Genomic DNA, 16,717 nt, shown 5'->3' with positions numbered 1-16,717 from the left:
ACTAGATACATATAGATATATATATAACATATATTACTATATTATATGTTATATACATAATTTATAATATATATATAAATATGGGACAGAACTGGGGCTCCTGGGGTGCCCTGTCACTTAAGTGAATCAGTCCGTTGAGTGTCTGACTTTGGCTCAGGTCATGATCTCATGGTTAATGGAATCCAGCTCTGTGCTGACAGTGAGGAGCCTGCTTGGGAGTCTCTCCTCTCACTCTGCTCTAGCTTATTTGGACTTTCTCTATTTCTCTCTTTTTCAAAACAAACATAAAAAAAAAAAGATTGGGGCAGAACTATTCCCACACATACACATACAGAATTTTTATTGAGATTTTTTGTGATATGTACAGAATTGGGGGGGTAAGATATGGGGTATTTTGTGATAGTAAAACTATTAATATTGCCTTCACTTGTAAGTGTTCTGAGAAGCATCTTTCAGCTTCATTTGCCAAATCCTGGATTACACCTAAAACCTTAATTTGGGTAGGGCATATGAATATCTGGGTTGAAAGGGTCATTTCCTAAAAGATGGCTTGTAAATGTACGGTCAGCAATCCCTTTCCCTAAAATTCTACTCTATTTTCAAGGTGAGCATCCTTCTCCTCATGGGTAATAGTAGGCTAACAGAAAAAAAAATGGTTTGTAAAAACAACAAAGTTGGAGAGTTATTTTGTGAAATTTGTAGTGATGAAAGTGGACAAAGGGCATAAAGATAACTTTTTCCCATTCAGGGGCTGTACCATCTTACCAGATATTTGGTTACTGAGCAGAGATATATTTGAGTAAAACAAAAAGAATAAACAAGCCATACAATATAGTATTCACTAGTTAATAAAATTCCTTTGAAAAGAAAGGTTTCGTCATTTTAAATATGCACATGACTTAGAAGAAAGATATTTAGTGGTAAGACTACTCCACAATTTGGTCTTAAACCACATATATCAGGCAGTCGAGTACACGGTCTACCTTTCCTGGTATAACAGTATATTACAGGAGGTTGCAGGCAACAGTGTGGTCTAACTAGCCTTCAAAGATAAACACTCAATCGGAACCAGAACATTATGGTCAGATTCTAGCTTCTACTACCTAATCTTGGTCAATTCATTTAATCCGTGTGTGTGTGTGTGTGTGTGTGTGTGTGTGTGTGTGTGTGTGTTAACATGAAAATAGGTAAAATTTGTTCATCTATTTTTACCAGCTACTTGTAAAAATGAAACTAAAGGCATGCCTGAGTGGCTCAGTTGGCTAAGTGTCTAACTTTGGCTCAGGTCATGATCTCATGGTTCATGGGTTTGAGCCCTGCATTGGACACTTTGCTGACAGCTCAGAGCCTGGAGCCTGCTTCAGAATCTGTGTCTACCTTTTTCTCTGCCCCTCCCCTGCTCACCCTCTATCTCTCTTGAAATTAAATGAACATTAAAAAAGAAAATTAAAAAAGAATTAAACTGAAATAAAACACATAGAAAACTATATATTGCTGTGTAAATATAGAGAACCTCTCTTCGTGTTAACTACTGGATGGAGAATTTTAGGAAAGGCGAGAAATGAATGGAAGAATGGCTGAGCAGCAGCAACAATGTCACAAGTTGACTCCTGTCAACTGTTTTATTTATTTTTTATTTTTTTTAATGTTTTTATTTATTTTTGAGACACAGAGAGAGACAGAGCATAAGCAGGGGAGGGGCAGAGAGAGAGGAAAATCCAAAGCAGGCTCCAGGCTCTGAGCAGGGCTTTAACACACGGACTGTGAGATCATGACCTGAGCCGAAGTCGGACGCTTAACCGACTGAGTCACCCAGGCGCCCCGACTGTTTTATTTTTTAAAGCAAATTATGTTCCTTTTTAAAAAATAAATGTTATTTTGAAAGAGGATGAGATTGCATGAGTGGGGGAGGGACAGAGACAGAGAGGAGAAGAGAGGGGGTTGGGGGAGACAGAGAATCCCAAGCAGACTCCATACTCAGTGCAGAGCCCAAGTGGGGGGGCTCCTCCCACCACCCTGGGATTATGACCTGAGCTGAAATCAAGAGTCTGAAGCTCAACCAACCGACTGAGCCACACAGGCGCCCCAGCTGGCAACTGTTTTAAAATAGCCTCCAGCACAGATAGCAATTTGGCAGTGAAAACTAAGGGATAAGATTAAGATTGCTGCGGCTCATATTGCTCAGGTAAAAATAAAACATTTAACTTAATGCACTCCGTGTGGAAGAAACAAATATCAGTTATTGAAAAAACAAGTTGCAGTTTTTTTTTTAAAGACAAATGATTCAATTCAGAAATAAAAATATAAGAAATAAAGAACAGGCTGGTTCTAGACAGGTGTACTTCTCACCCAGGAAATGATACCACGGAAAGCGGAGAGAGCATAGAAGCAGCAAGTGAAGAGAGGCTCCGGTGCTGGAGTCTTCCACCAGCCTGGCCCAAGGACTCAGAGGCCCAGAGTCCTGGTAAAAAACCACAACTCCCAAAAACCCTTGGCCCAGAAGGGGCGGGACCAACGGTGTATGGGCGGGGCCTTCCGAGCGAGCTCGGCACTTCTCTCGTGAGGAGCTTCTCGAGAAGTTGAGGGAACGGCGGCTATGGAAGCACAGGAAGAGAAAGAGGCGCAGGTGATGGGGCGGGAGCCGGGCTTTGCGGGCTTTGCGGTGATTTTACATCACCTTTCAGAACGCAACAGAGTCCGGGACAGGGATGTCTGCCTGGTAATAGAGGACTTGAAACAGAAAGCAAGCGAATATGAATCCAGGCGTCCTGGAAACGGCGCCTTTGGCGACACACTCCTCGCCCGCGCATCTCCTGGGCGCACCATTTTAACTTTTGTCCTCCCCTTGCTACGCGGATCGGTCTTTAGTCCGCCTTGGCGATCTGGGAGCCCGACTCCGCTTAGAACCCCCCACCCCCCAGAAAGGGCGTTTCCCTTCCTTGCCCGGGCCTCTCCTTGCTGGGACTCGGGCTTGGACAGCGGTGGAAGAGCCCCCTGGTAGGAGATCCCTCAGCCGACTGGAGTGGGACTTCCAAATCCAAACCCACCTTACAGCCAAGCTTCCCCGTTCACTGCTGCTTCCTAGTAGGATTTTCACACCTGACCTGATTCCTCGGCCTGCATCCCAACTCTAGGTGCCTCCCAGAACAGCGGGGCTTTTGGTGTGTTGTTGGGGGCAACTTTTTTTTTCAGACTTTTCACGTATAAGAAAGCTTGAACACCTTCATATTGAGCTTTAAAATTATCAGAGTGATGCACATTATTAACGTATACAGCTTTATAGCTTTAGGAAAATATAGATTGTTTTATGGTAATTTTTTTACTTGTGCTTGCTCACTTTTGTCTCCTGACGTCTAGTATCTATCTCCGTAAAGACAAATTATAATGTGAAATAAATAGAACATTTCTACAACACATTTTCTTTGCTTCTGATCACTTCTTTCGAATATTTGCTTCATGCTTTTACAATAAACAAGGTTTATAATCTTTGCCTTTCTTTTAATGGTTAGGTTGCTGCGTGGTTGAAAAAAATATTTGGAGATCACCCCATTCCGCAATATGAGGTGAATCCTCGGACCACGGAGATTTTACATCACCTTTCAGAACGCAACAGAGTCCGGGACAGGGATGTCTGCCTGGTAATAGAGGACTTGAAACAGAAAGCAAGCGAATATGAATCAGAAGGTGAGATTAGTAAGAGTTTTGAATAAGGTAATAACTCGAGATGACTACATTTTATATATAACGCTAAAGTATACAAGCTTTAAGGTAGACTGCTTGTTAGTTTTGCTTCTTTATTTTACCCAGATTTGCCTCCCATTTTGTTACAGCAACTTAATAAGCAATAAATGTCATTATAATATAAATTCAATTGGTACTCTGATAGCACAACAGTAACCCCTAAAACATGAAGCTAAACGTAGCCTGACATACAAGATGCCTGTGGTTTTTCACTTACATATCTTTTTGATCTATTTCCCCGTCTCCATGATTTAGTTACAGTGAGCCATTGGGACATCTTAGGTGGCAGCCATGAACTATGAGACTTGTACAAGTCACACTATTAGTATGTATGCTACACCTGTGTAGCTTGAAAGAGTGTATTTGGGAAACCTGTTGTTTTTATAATACTAACCACACATTAAAAAACAATTGATGAAAGTCTTTCTATGGGTCAGAATATACAAAAGAGGAAAGAATTGAGACTTGCAATTGCCCTGTATTTAACTAACTTACATGTGTGGCATGTGTTACATTCCATGTTTTGAGTGTAGTGCAATTTATATTGTAATTCTATGTGTGGGCTTTTTTCCTGCTTTCTTTTAAAAGTTAACATACAGCAAAATTGACTTTTTGTTTTGGTGTACTACTTTTAGAATATATATTACATTTCTATGACCCAGCAGTACTTTGTATGCATATTATGTTATACAATTGCTTTTTAAATCAGGAGAAAAAATATGCATTTATATTCTTTATAATTCCCTGGCCACCTTTCCTGGTGTTCATTGTTGTTTCCGTGTGCATTTGAATTATTGTTTGGGGTCACTTGCTTTTAGCCTGCAGAACTTCCTTTAGTATTTCTTATAAGTCAAGACTGCTGGCAACCAATTCTCTCAGTTTTTGTCTATCTGGGAGTCTTTATTTGCATTCATTTTTGAAAGATAGTTTTGCTAGATGTAGGATTCTCTGTTGACGGATTTTCTTTTAGAACACTTTCCACTATGTTGTCCCATTGCTTTCTGGCCTCCACTGTTTCTGCCAAGGAGTCAACTGTTAATCTTATTGGGGTTTCCTTGTAAATAACAAGTCCTTTTTCTTTTGCTGTGAGAACAAGATTGTCTCAAGATTGTCTCCTTATCTTTTACTTCAACATTTTTACTTTGATATGTATGTTTGTGGAGCTCTCTGCATTTATCCTACTTGGATTTGTTGAGTTATTCCTTGAATGTGTAAATTATTGTTTTTCAATAAATATGGGAACTTTTCAGGCATTATTTCTTTGACTATTTTTTCTGCTTTTTCTCTTCTGTATGACCATTGTACATATGTTGGTGTGCCTAATGTTGTTCCTCATTTTTCTGAGGCTCTTTTATTTTTCACTTAAAAAATTTTTTTTTATTTTAGAGAGAGAGAGCACACAAGCAGGATAGAAGGGGAAAGAGAGGGAGAGAGAGCTCCATTGCTCAGCAAGGAGCCCGATGTGGGGCTCAATCCCACAACCCTGGGATCATGACCTGAGCTGAAATCAAGAGTTAGACATTCAACCAACCGAGCCACCCAAGTGCGCCCACTTTTTTCCTCTCTGTTCTTCAGCTTCCATAATCTCTTATCACTTTATCTTAAAGTTCACTTATTATTTATTCTGCTACTTCAAATCTATTGTTTGTTTTCTCTAGTGAACTTTTCATTTTAGTTATTGTACTCTTCAACTCTAGAATTTCCATTTATAATTTCTATCTCTTTTTGATAGTCTCTATCTGATACAACATTGTCCTTATACCTTTTGTTACTTCTTTAATCCTTTAGTACTGTGAACATATTTATTATGGCCGTTTTGAAGTCTTTTTCTGACAAATCCAATATCTGGTCATTCTGACAGGCAGTTTCTTTTACTTACATTTTACTATGGGTCATGCTTTGTCGTTTTGCATGCCTGTATATTTTTGTTGGAAACTGGACATTTTAGGTAATGTAGCAACTCTGAGTACTAGTCTCCCAACACCCCCAGTGCCCCAGAGCTTGTTTTCATTGTTGTTTTCTTATTTACTTAGTGACTGACTGCTTTTAATGAAGTCTATTTACCCCTGATGGTGTTAAGCCTCTGATGTTGCTCCTCAGGGAGGCACAGACTTAAGTATTCCCACAGTCACTCTGGGATGTCAGTGGTTTTGGGGACTGTCTTACTCTCTTTCATAGACCACATCCAGGTGTAAAATTCTGGTAATTGACAGCTGATTATTGTTTTCAGCAATAATCAATTTATGATTTATTGATAAATTATCAATTTATGTGGGACATAAATTGTTCCACAAGCTAATTCAATCAAATTCTGGCACCCTTAAAGGAGTAGTTTTACAGGGCAGTGTTTGATATTTGTTGTGACCCAAGGATGGCCCCTCCTAGATGGCTTATTTTCTGGTTCTCCCATGTAAACTAACTAGCCCGCAGTTCGACTCTTCTCCCAATTGCTTTTTACTATAACTTCCATTGTTTTCGAGAGTCTCCTTAGGCTTGGACTTCTCCAGGCTCTGTTGCAAATGAAATCAGTTCCTTTGGGAAGATACTGGGCATTATCTCTTCTATGGCTTGCTTCTTCCTCTGCACAAAATCTCTGAGCCAGCGATCTGGAGGTGAGGGTAGAGACAATAGCAACGTTTTCTCCAAGTGACACCCCTAGTGTAGATGCTGAGTGCTGGGTGGACGGGGGAGTACAGCAGACTTAGGTCCTCTTGACTTGACTTTCCTGGTCTGAAATCACCACCTCATGAGCTGGTGCAAGGGCCCTCAGGGCCCTGGTATTCTCAGCATGGTAGATGCTCACCCATGGTAGAGCTTGATACTAAGAACAGTGGCTGGGTGGGGGAGCCCACACCTCTCATCCACATTCATCTAGGACTTAGTCTCAGCAACAGAGAGCTGGTGGCAGGATGAGAAACACTGAAGTCCTATTCCTCCTGGAAAGAAAGCCCTCTGGCTGGGAGCTGGGGGCAGAGGGATCCCTGTGTTCTTGACTACAACAGTCTGGAGTGGAGTCTCTGCCTCCCTGAACTGGGAGAGAGAAGGAGAGAGTGGTTTTGGTTTACATATCACAAACTCACCTTCCTTACTGAATTATCATAGATTTTCTTGAATAGATGTTTCTTCATTTGCTGTTTGTTCTTAGGACCATTTCCAGAGGCTTTAAATCATTGTGTTTTAGTTCTGGTTTTGTTTTTGTGTTTGTGTTTTTACATGGTTGGGTTTCTTTGTTTGTTTGTGTGTTTGTTTACAATTTTCACCACTTTCACTGGACAGCAGGTATGCAGAGCTCTTTGCACTGGTAGGCTGGAAGCCTTAACTCCTGGTCTATTGATTTTTTTTTTTTAATATTTTATTTTTAAGTAATTTCTACACCCAACATGGGTCTCAGACTCACAACCCCAAGATCAAGAGTCACGTGTTCCATCAAGTAAGCCAGACAGGCACCCCTGGTCTCTTGATTTTTTGACAAGGGTAACAAGACAATTCAGTGCAGGAAAAAAATAGCCTTTTCAATGACCAGTGCTGGGCTAACTGGATATCCACATGTACAAGAATGAGGTTGGATCCTGCCTCATACCATATGTAAGAATTAACTCAAAATACATGAAAAACCTAAATGTAAGAGCTAAACCTAAAACTCTGAAGACAACATTGGTGTATATCTTTATGACCTTGAATTTGGCAATGGTTTCGTAGCTATGAGTCCCTAAACACAAACAACAAAAGAAAGAGTAGATAAATTGTACATCATCAAAATTAAAACTTTTGTTCTCAAAGGACACCATCAAATAAGTGAAGAAAACAACCTACAGAATGGGAGAAAACATTTGTAAATCATATCTGATAAGGGACCTGTATTTACAACATATAAAGAACTCTTACAACTCAGTAATAAAAAGACATATTACCCAATTAAAAATGGGAAAGGGATGTGAATATACATCTCTCCCAAGAAAATATAAAAATGACCATTAAGCCAGCATTATTAGCCATCAGGGAAATGCAAATGAAAACCACAATTCCTTTTCACACCTATAAGGAGGGCTATAATCAAAAATAAAAATATTCGGGTCTTGAGTAACCATTTATTAAGTTCTGTGAATGACCACTATGCAAAAAAAAAAAGACAAATAAACAACTGTTGGTAAAACAAACAAACAAAAACTTGTTGGTAAAGATACGGAGAAATTGAAATCCTCATACACTTCTGGTGGGAATGTAAAATCATACAGTCCCTTTGGAAAACAGTCTGGCAATTCCTCAAATGGTTAAAACATAGTTACCATATGACCACCAGTTCCACTCCTAGGTATATACCCAAATATGAAATGAGAAAAGACAGAATGTAGATTAGTGGTTGCTAGGGCTTCATGGGTTGGGGAATTGGAATATGATGACTAAGAAATGGTGGGGTTTCTTTTTGGGGCAATGAAAATGTTCTAAAATTGATTGTATTGATGGGTATACAACTCTGTGAATATACTAAAAGCTATTGAGTTGTATACTTTGGGTGAGTGGATTATATGGTATATGATAAGTTGTCATTAAAGCTGTTAAAAATTAAAGTAAAACAAACATCTTAGTCACCATAGAACTCTTATATCTTTTCAGCCAAGCACCTTCAAGACCTTCTCATGGAAAGTGTGAATTTTTCCCCTGCCAATCTGTCTGGCGCTGGTTCTAGGTACCTGAATGCTTTGGTTGACAGTGCAGTGGCCCTTGAAACAAAGGATTCCTCACTAGCTAGGTAATTCTTGTGACAGTTTTCATTTCTGTAATCATATGTACTGTAAGGTCTCAACTAAGGACTTTTTGTTTCACTGGGTAATTCTGTATAGGAAATTAACAATAAATCCCAAAACACTGAATTTACTTAATTCCTTCTTATCATTGCTAGTAAATGTATGTATTTAATTCAGATAAACCTGGCATTGTTTAAATTTTAGTGTTTTCTTCTTTCAGGATTAGGTTTGTGAAGGTTGCTTCTCACATTTGTTTGGAAAGAAATTAGGTAACACATTATTCCCCGTAAACAATAAGAAAAGCAGTAGCCTAAATTATCTTATTCAGGGGCGCCTGGGTGGCTCAGTCAGTTAAGCGGCCGACTTCAGCTCAGGTCATGATCTCGTGGTCCGTGAGTTCGAGCCCCGTGTCAGGCTCTGTGCTGATGGCTCAGAGCCTGGAGCGTGTTTCAGATTCTGTGTCTCCCTCTCTCTGACCCTCCCCCGTTCATGCTCTGTCTCTCTCTGTCTCAAAAATAAATAAATGTTAAAAAAAAATCTAAATTATCTTATTAAGCATAGTGAATTTTGGTCATGTCCCTACCCTACTGGGTAGAGTAGATTACGGACCTTTATTCTTTGTGACAGGTATTCCACTTATGTAATGACGTTATTCTTTCTAGCAACCCTAAGAGGAAACTAAAGCTCAGGAGAGGTGTATTAAATAACTTCTCCAAGCTGGTAAATGGCAGATTTGGGATTCAAACCCAGCCTGACCCCCAAGTCCATGTGATTACCATTGGTGGCCATATCTTAGCTAGGACTACCACTATAACTTAGAATCAGAGAACTGTATAGCTATTCTACTTAATTGCCCATATAAAACTTGGAATTTATATATATTCTCAGGAAGTAGTGTTTCAGGTATAAGAACATAAGAAACCTAAACTTGAATTCAGTCAATTCAGCAGACACCACATACCAGTTATACGCTAGGCATATAGCTATGTATACGTACAGGCAGAGGAAGCAGAGATGAATAGGATAGTAATTGGCAGCAAGGACTGTCTCTGCTCACAGTCAAATAGGGGAGATGGGTATGTAAAACTATAGCATAGAGTGACACCTTTAACAGTATAAGAATGTACAACCTGTTGATAAGTAGTACAAAGAAAGGGGTAGTGAGTTCCAGAACGGGAGTGAATCTTATTTGAATTTTAAAAGACGAATTGAAATTTACCTGAAGAAGAGCTTTCCAGGAAATGGGAACAGCATATAAAAAAATACAGAGAGGAGCGCCTGGATGGCTCAGTCAGTTGAGCGTCTGACTTCAGCTCAGGTCATGATCTCACAGTTCATGAGCTTGAACCCCATGTCAGGCTTTGTGCTGACAGCGTCGAGCAGGCTTTGGATATTCTCTCTCTCTCTCTCTCTCTCTCTCTCTCTCTCTCTCTGTCTCTCTGCGCCCCTCCCCCACTCGCGTGTACGCACTCTCAAAAATGAATAAATGTTAAATTTTTTTTTTTTTTCAACGTTTATTTATTTTTGGGACAGAGAGAGACAGAGCATGAACGGGGGAGGGGCAGAGAGAGAGGGAGACACAGAATCGGAAACAGGCTCCAGGCTCTGAGCCGTCAGCACAGAGCCCGACGCGGGACTCGAACTCACGGACCGCGAGATCGTGACCTGGCTGAAGTCGGACGCTTAACCGACTGCGCCACCCAGGCGCCCCAAAATTTTTTTTAATTATTAAAAAAATGCGCAGAGCATGATTATAGAAGAATCCACATTAAGACAAAATCATTGTTAGAAATGAGGAATAATTATCATTATTGTCCTTAATGTCCATTTATGTGACCAGATCCTTTTTTTAGTTTTATCCCCGCAGTGAATGATTTGACGTCTGATCTTTTCCGTACCAAATCCAAAAATGAAGAAATCAAGCTTGAATTGGCGAAACTTGAAAAAAATCTAACTGCAACTTTAGTGTTGGAAAAATGTCTACGAGAGTAAGTAACTGAGTTGAAAGTGGTGATGATGTTTGTTATACAGGCAGTAAGAGGACAGTGTCAGATTTAGTTTTGACAGTAGACGGGATTTAAAACAACACATTAGAAACTGGAGTCCATACATGGTTTTCTAAGTAAAAAATGACTTGGGTGGAAGTAGGGATTGGGTACAGACTTTCACCTTTTACTTCATACTTTTTCTTACCATTTTTTCTCTTTTATGAATAGCCTGGGGTTTGGGGCGCCTGGGTGGCTCAGTCATTTAAGTGTCCATCTTCAGCTCAGGTCACAATCTCACGGTTTGTGAGTTCGAGCCCCACATTGGGCTCTGTGCTGACAGCTTGGAGCCTGGAGCCTGCTTCAGAGTCTGTGTTTCCCTCTCTCTCTCTGCCCCTCCCCCTCTCACATTCTGTCTGTCTGTCTCTCTCTCAAAAATAAATAAACATGAAAGAAAAAAATTAAAAATAATTAAATAGCCTGGGTTTTATAATTTTGAAAATGTATGTGAATTTTTCTTTTTAACTTATAAACCATGGTGCAACCTAAAGTCACATTATATTTGGTTGCCCCAGAGATTAGATGCTATAGATCAGGAGTGTGGATATGCACAAGTAATTTGGTGGTGTGTAAATTTATTTAACAAATATTAAGTATGTATATGCAAGGCACTGTATCATGTCACATTTAGGAAAGAAGGCTTTGAGACTTCCATAATTCAAATTGCTTTAGGATATATTAAATCACTTTTTTAAATAGCAGGTTCACTTTCTCCAAGAATAATTGGCATAGATTAATCTTAAAATTACTTAGTATTCCATGAGAAAAATCCCAGGTGGCAACATGGAGTGGAGAATGACCTGGGAGAATACGCCGTAGCTAGTCCAGGATATAAAATCTATGGTAGAAAGTAGCAAGTATGTCGTCTACTTTTGACTAATCCAGAGTATTTTTTTATTTATTTTTTTAATTTATTTATCTTTTTTAAAATTTTCTTTTTTTCAACGTTTATTTATTTTTGGGATAGAGAGAGACAGAGCATGAACAGGGGAGGGGCAGAGAGAGAGGGAGACACAGAATCGGAAACAGCTCCAGGCTCCGAGCCATCAGCCCAGAGCCCGACGCGGGGCTCGAACTCACGGACCGCGAGATCGTGACCTGGCTGAAGTCGGACGCTTAACCGACTGCGCCCCCAGAGTATTTTTTTAATAATAATTCCACTGAGGAGAAGAAAATGTTTTCAACTCTACTTTTTTTTTTTCAATATATGAAGTTTATTGTCAAATTGGTTTCCATACAACACCCAGTGCTCATCCCAAAAGGTGCCCTCCTCAATACCCATCACCCACCCACCCCTCCCTCCCACCCCCCATCAACCCTCAGTTTGTTCTCAGTTTTTAAGAGTCTCTTATGCTTTGGCTCTCTTCCACTCTAACCTCTTTTTTTTTTTTCCTTCCCCTCCCCCATGGGTTCAACTCTACTTTTTAAAGGGATCTAAAGAAGGCAGAGTTGCATCTGTCTACGGAAAGGGCCAAAGTTGACCATCGTCTTCAGAACATGGATTTCCTAAAAGCAAAGTCGGAGGAGTTCAGATTTGGAATCAAAGCTGCAGAGGTTTGTACAAAGGACTGAATATATTTAGTTCTTTTCAGACTTCTTGTCGACCTTCATCCTCACAACTAGACATATGCTTACTTTTTTACAGATAAGGGAACTACAGAGAAGATAGGTCACTTACCCAAGGTCACGTAGCTGCTTAGCAGTGGATCCAGATTCAAACACAGGCAGCCGGGCCCCAAAGCCCGGGGGCCCCAACTCTTAGCGCTGAACCCACCTTGTCACAAATCTGTGACTGTTTGAAATGACCCACATGCAGCATAGAACTGCTTAGATGCATGTGGTCTTTCATCTATGATTTGTAGCTTCTCTTTACTGTGTTATATGATGAAAATATGTCACGATGGTCACTTTGAAAATACTTTTTTTCACTAAACTCCCTTTTTTGTAATTATAGGAGCAACTTTCCACCAGAGGCATGGATGCTTCTCTGTCTCACCAGTCCCTCGTAGCGCTCTCAGAGGTGAGCCTATTTTAACCCAATTTAGCTTTCTTTAGAATCTTAGCACACAATCTGCCTTTTCATTTGCTTCTTTTTAGAGAGCTTTATTCACTATTGACCTGTTTTTCTTTACCTCTGTACTTTATGTTCACTAGTATTTATACCTTTATTACGTGGTTAGCTGTATCTATCCTCACATTTGTTTGGTTTCCTTTATTTACTACTATATGCCAGAAACTCTTTGCTAGAGTCCGTTATATATTATTGATTTATTTATAAAATACATTTATTGAGGGATTATGTGCTAACCATGTAGGTCCTCTTCTTCTCTTTCCATGTACAGTAAAAATGCAGGCCCCAAAACTCATATAGGATGCAATTCTAGGTTTTTAGGTTGTGTAAGTGTTTCATGTATTTTGATAGGAAGAGGGAGAAAGAGGGGGCTTTGTTTTATTTTATTATTACTTATTTATTCTTAAGATTTTTTTATACTTTGATTTGGGAATCTAAAGTTGACAGTTCATAAGTATGTATTTGAGATTCTAATTGTTCCCTTACATTCTGATTCCTCTTGATCACATTATTCTGTCTTCCTAGACAGCATATTTAGATCCTAGTCTTTTTTTTTAAGATTTTATTTCTTTTTCATTTCTTTTTAATTTTTAAAATACTTATTTTGAGAGAGAGAGCAAGAGAGCAGGGGAGGGGCAGAAAAAGAAAGAGAGAAAGAATCCCAAGCAGGCTCCATGCTGTCAGCACAGAGCCTGACATGGGCCTTGAACTCAGGAACCGTGAGATCATAATCTGAGCCAAAATCAAGAGTCAGGCGCTTAACCAACTAAGCCACCCAGGTGCCCCTTTAAACATTTTAAGTCATCCCTACACCCATTGTAGGTTTCAAACTTAAACCCTGAGATCAATAGTTGCATGCTTTACCAACAGAGCCAGCAGGTGCCCCATTTAGATCCAATTCTTAATAAATGGGAGTATAACTTTTCTATTTTAAGCATCTAATAAGGATTGTTTCCATTGGAAGTGAGTTTTTTATTCCTATATCTTTGAACCTCATTTAACACATTGATACAATTTGATGTATTATTTAAAATATCTTAATGTTAACATTTATTTATTTTTTTTTAAACATTTATTTATTTTTGAGACAGAGAGAGGCAGAGCATGAATGGGGGAGGATCAGAGAGAGAGAGGGAGACACAGAATCGGAAACAGGCTCCAGGCTCTGAGCTGTCAGCACAGAGCCCGATGCGGGGCTCGAACTCACAAACCGCGAGATCATGACCTGAGCCGAAGTCGGACGTTTAACCGACTGAGCCACCCAAGCGCCCCTTAATGTTAACATTTATTATGTTTTATTTCAGAAATGAGCAATATTTAGTTGCGTTATGAATATCTCTATCACTCTGTGACTCTTGGATTTTTTTCCACCCCCAGAAATTGGCAGAACTAAAACGACAGACAATACCTTTGAAGAAAAAATTGGAGTCCTATTTAGATTTAATGCCGGTAATTATTTTTATGAATTAAAAAAAGTCGTCGCCAACTTTCCCCGGGGGTTGATCATGAAAATACTGGGTTCATGTTTAAGGCTTTCAAGTCTCCGCTGAGTTTCAGTGTTGTGTGTGCACTGGATACACTCTGTAAGGTGTTTTGCCTTTTGAAAAAGATTGTTGCACTTTTTCTCCTTGAGTCCTAGTTGAAGCAACATAATCTTTCCTTGTTTTATTTTTCTTTAAAAGAATCCGTCGCTTGCTCAGGTGAAAATTGAAGAAGCAAAGCGGGAACTAGTAAGTAGTTCCAGTTTTTTTCCTTCCTATTTTTTAAAAATAAAGGAAAAAACACTGATATGGCTACAGCTCCCTCCACCCTTCTTTCCTTGCTATTCCCAGGTAAACCACGGTCTCAAAGCTGTTGTGTGTCATTACCATGCATTTTTTAATACTTTTTTGGATATGTGTATGTGTTTCTTTGCATAAAAAATATATAGTGACCTTTTATGTCTTTTACATTTTCGCATAGATTTTCCTAATTGGAAAAGGGGGGTTGCAAGACAGAATATTCTTTTTTTTTTTTTTTAATTTATTAGTTTATTTTGAGAGAGAGAGAGACAGAGCAAGCAGGGGAGGGGCAGAAAGAGGGAGAGAGAGAATCCCAAGCAGGCTCTGTGCTAACAGCGACCCAGGGCTCGATCTCACAAACCGTGAGTTTGTGACCCAAGCTTAAATCAAGACTCGGATGTTTAACCAGTTAAGCCACCCAGGTGTCCCAAGACAGAATATTCTAAGCAAATGAATTAACAAATGTGTATGAACTAGAAAACGGAGGACTTTTCCAAGCTTTGACAAGTGATGCGGCCCAGCTGTTTAGGGGTATGCAGTGGACAATAGGACTAAAGAAGGTCAATTGGTTTATGATATAAAGGACCTTAAATATAAAGGGAGTTGAACTTGGAGGCTGTATGGGACCACTGAACATTGCTGTGTGTTTCTTAACTTTCTAAGCTAGAGAGAAATGAAATGTGATCAGAGCTATGCTTTTTGATTAGGCCAAGTTTTTAGAAAGATTATTCTGGAATCAGTATATAGGGTGGATTAGAAGAAGGAGAAAGAAAACTGCAGAAACGGTTGGTGTATTTAGACCAGGTGAGAAGTAATGAGAAAGTGTCAACGAGAGAAGAAAAGAGGTGACGTGAGAGATGTTGAGGAAATGCATTGGTCAAGCAGCAGAGGTCAGAAAAATGTGTTCATGTGTCTTTATACTGATACACTGATTCATCTCTCTAAAGGGTTTTTCCCCCTTGAGATGTTAACTAGAATCAGGGGTCTGAAAACTTTTAGGGTGTGGGAAAGAGGGGGGCGAGGTAAAAGCAAGGAATGTCTAAACATACTTAATATTTATAATTGTATTTTTAAAAATTTCTGTTTTAATGTTTTTCTTTTTTGCTTCCCTTATTTTAAATAACACTAGAAGTTAGAGGACCTGTTTTATATCCTTATTTGTAGAATTTATGGTGGTTCTTTCTTCCTTTAGGATACCATTGAAGCTGAGCTTACAAAGAAAGTAGATATGATGGAACTGTGACCAGAGTCCAGTAAGCTTCATCGTCCCTAACAAAGTAAATTGAATAGGACTTGAAAGAATTGTTTCCTCTCCTGTGCCTTAATAATTTAACACCTGTATAATAATGTCACTGTTGATGGAACAGTGGTTTCTGGTTGTGTATTGCATTTCTGTGCCCAAATACACAGTTTTCATATTACAAACTGTTGTGGGTTTTCTATGTTGCTGACAGTTAAGTGTCCCTCGGTGGGTCTCTTTGGTGAACATTATGACAGTTGTCATGCAGTCACTTGTGAGGCCAACTAAGTGAAGAGTTCTGTAACTCAACTTACGTTTCTCCCCAGCCCTCCCTCTAGGGTTTTGCTGCCTTCCTTCTGATCAATCACCTGCCTACCTCCAGATGTTAATATATGCAGGAATTTAGTTGAAAGAGATGACCTTTTAAATCAGTAGTAGAGAGACAGATAATTCAACCCATGGTGCTATATCCTTATTTCATGCCTTAATGTCAGGATAATCCCAAGGATCAAAGATTTAAATGTTAAAAAAAAAAAAAAAAAGACAGTAAGAGAAACCAGGGAAAAGCTTTAATGTTTTGACTTTTAAATAATCATAGAGTCAATAACAGAGGACCAAATCCAGGAGCCATAAATGAAATGATAGAATTATTTGAAAATTTGGATTAAAAAATTCCTACATGGCAAGATCTTTTATAAGTAAAATCAAAGGCCGTTACAAACGTGGTATAGGGAAAAAGGAGAAAGTTTTCATTGTGTTCCTTTTTGTACTTTGAAAAATTTTGTACCATGTGATTAAGAAGCAACGAGTTTAATTAAAATTATTTTATTTATTTATTTTTAAAGTATGATCCTCTGTCATGGCTTTTTTTTTTCTTTTAATATTTATTCATTTTTTGAGAGAAAAAAAGAGAGCGCAAGTAGGGGAGCGGCAGAGAGGGAGGGAGTCACAGAATCCAAAGCAGGCTCCAGGCTCTGAGCTGTCAGCACAGAGCCCGATGCGGGGCTTGAACCCACAAACTGAGAGATCATGACCTGAGCTGAAGTCAACCACTCAACCAACTGAGCCACCCAGGCACCCCAGCAACCAGTTTA

The 16,717-nt window shown here is 39.3% G+C and overlaps 1 protein-coding gene across 1 annotated transcript; it reads left to right on the top strand.

Moving 5' to 3' along the window:
- Positions 1-2,552: 2,552 nt before the first annotated feature.
- HAUS1 (HAUS augmin like complex subunit 1) lies at positions 2,553-16,467 on the top strand. The gene is made up of 9 exons (XM_030336340.1): positions 2,553-2,626; positions 3,510-3,684; positions 8,356-8,491; positions 10,340-10,474; positions 11,962-12,085; positions 12,486-12,551; positions 13,980-14,051; positions 14,285-14,332; positions 15,576-16,467. The coding sequence occupies exons 1-9, from the start codon at positions 2,597-2,599 to the stop codon at positions 15,624-15,626; spliced, it is 837 nt and encodes a 278-aa protein (XP_030192200.1). The 5' UTR covers positions 2,553-2,596; the 3' UTR covers positions 15,627-16,467.
- Positions 16,468-16,717: the final 250 nt, after the last annotated feature.

The sequence above is a fragment of the Lynx canadensis genome, chromosome D3, assembly GCF_007474595.2.
Source record: "Lynx canadensis isolate LIC74 chromosome D3, mLynCan4.pri.v2, whole genome shotgun sequence".
Classification (NCBI taxonomy): Eukaryota; Metazoa; Chordata; class Mammalia; order Carnivora; family Felidae; genus Lynx; species Lynx canadensis.
This window is presented reverse-complemented; position numbering and strand designations above follow the sequence as displayed.

Excerpts from the sequence above, each read along its gene's own strand:
- HAUS1 (XM_030336340.1), top strand. The coding sequence starts at position 2,597 with ATGGAAGCACAGGAAGAGAAAGAGGCGCAG. Across the intron at positions 3,685-8,355 it reads AAGCGAATATGAATCAGAAG|CCAAGCACCTTCAAGACCTT; the intron begins GTGAGATTAGTA and ends ATATCTTTTCAG. Across the intron at positions 14,052-14,284 it reads CCTATTTAGATTTAATGCCG|AATCCGTCGCTTGCTCAGGT; the intron begins GTAATTATTTTT and ends TTTCTTTAAAAG.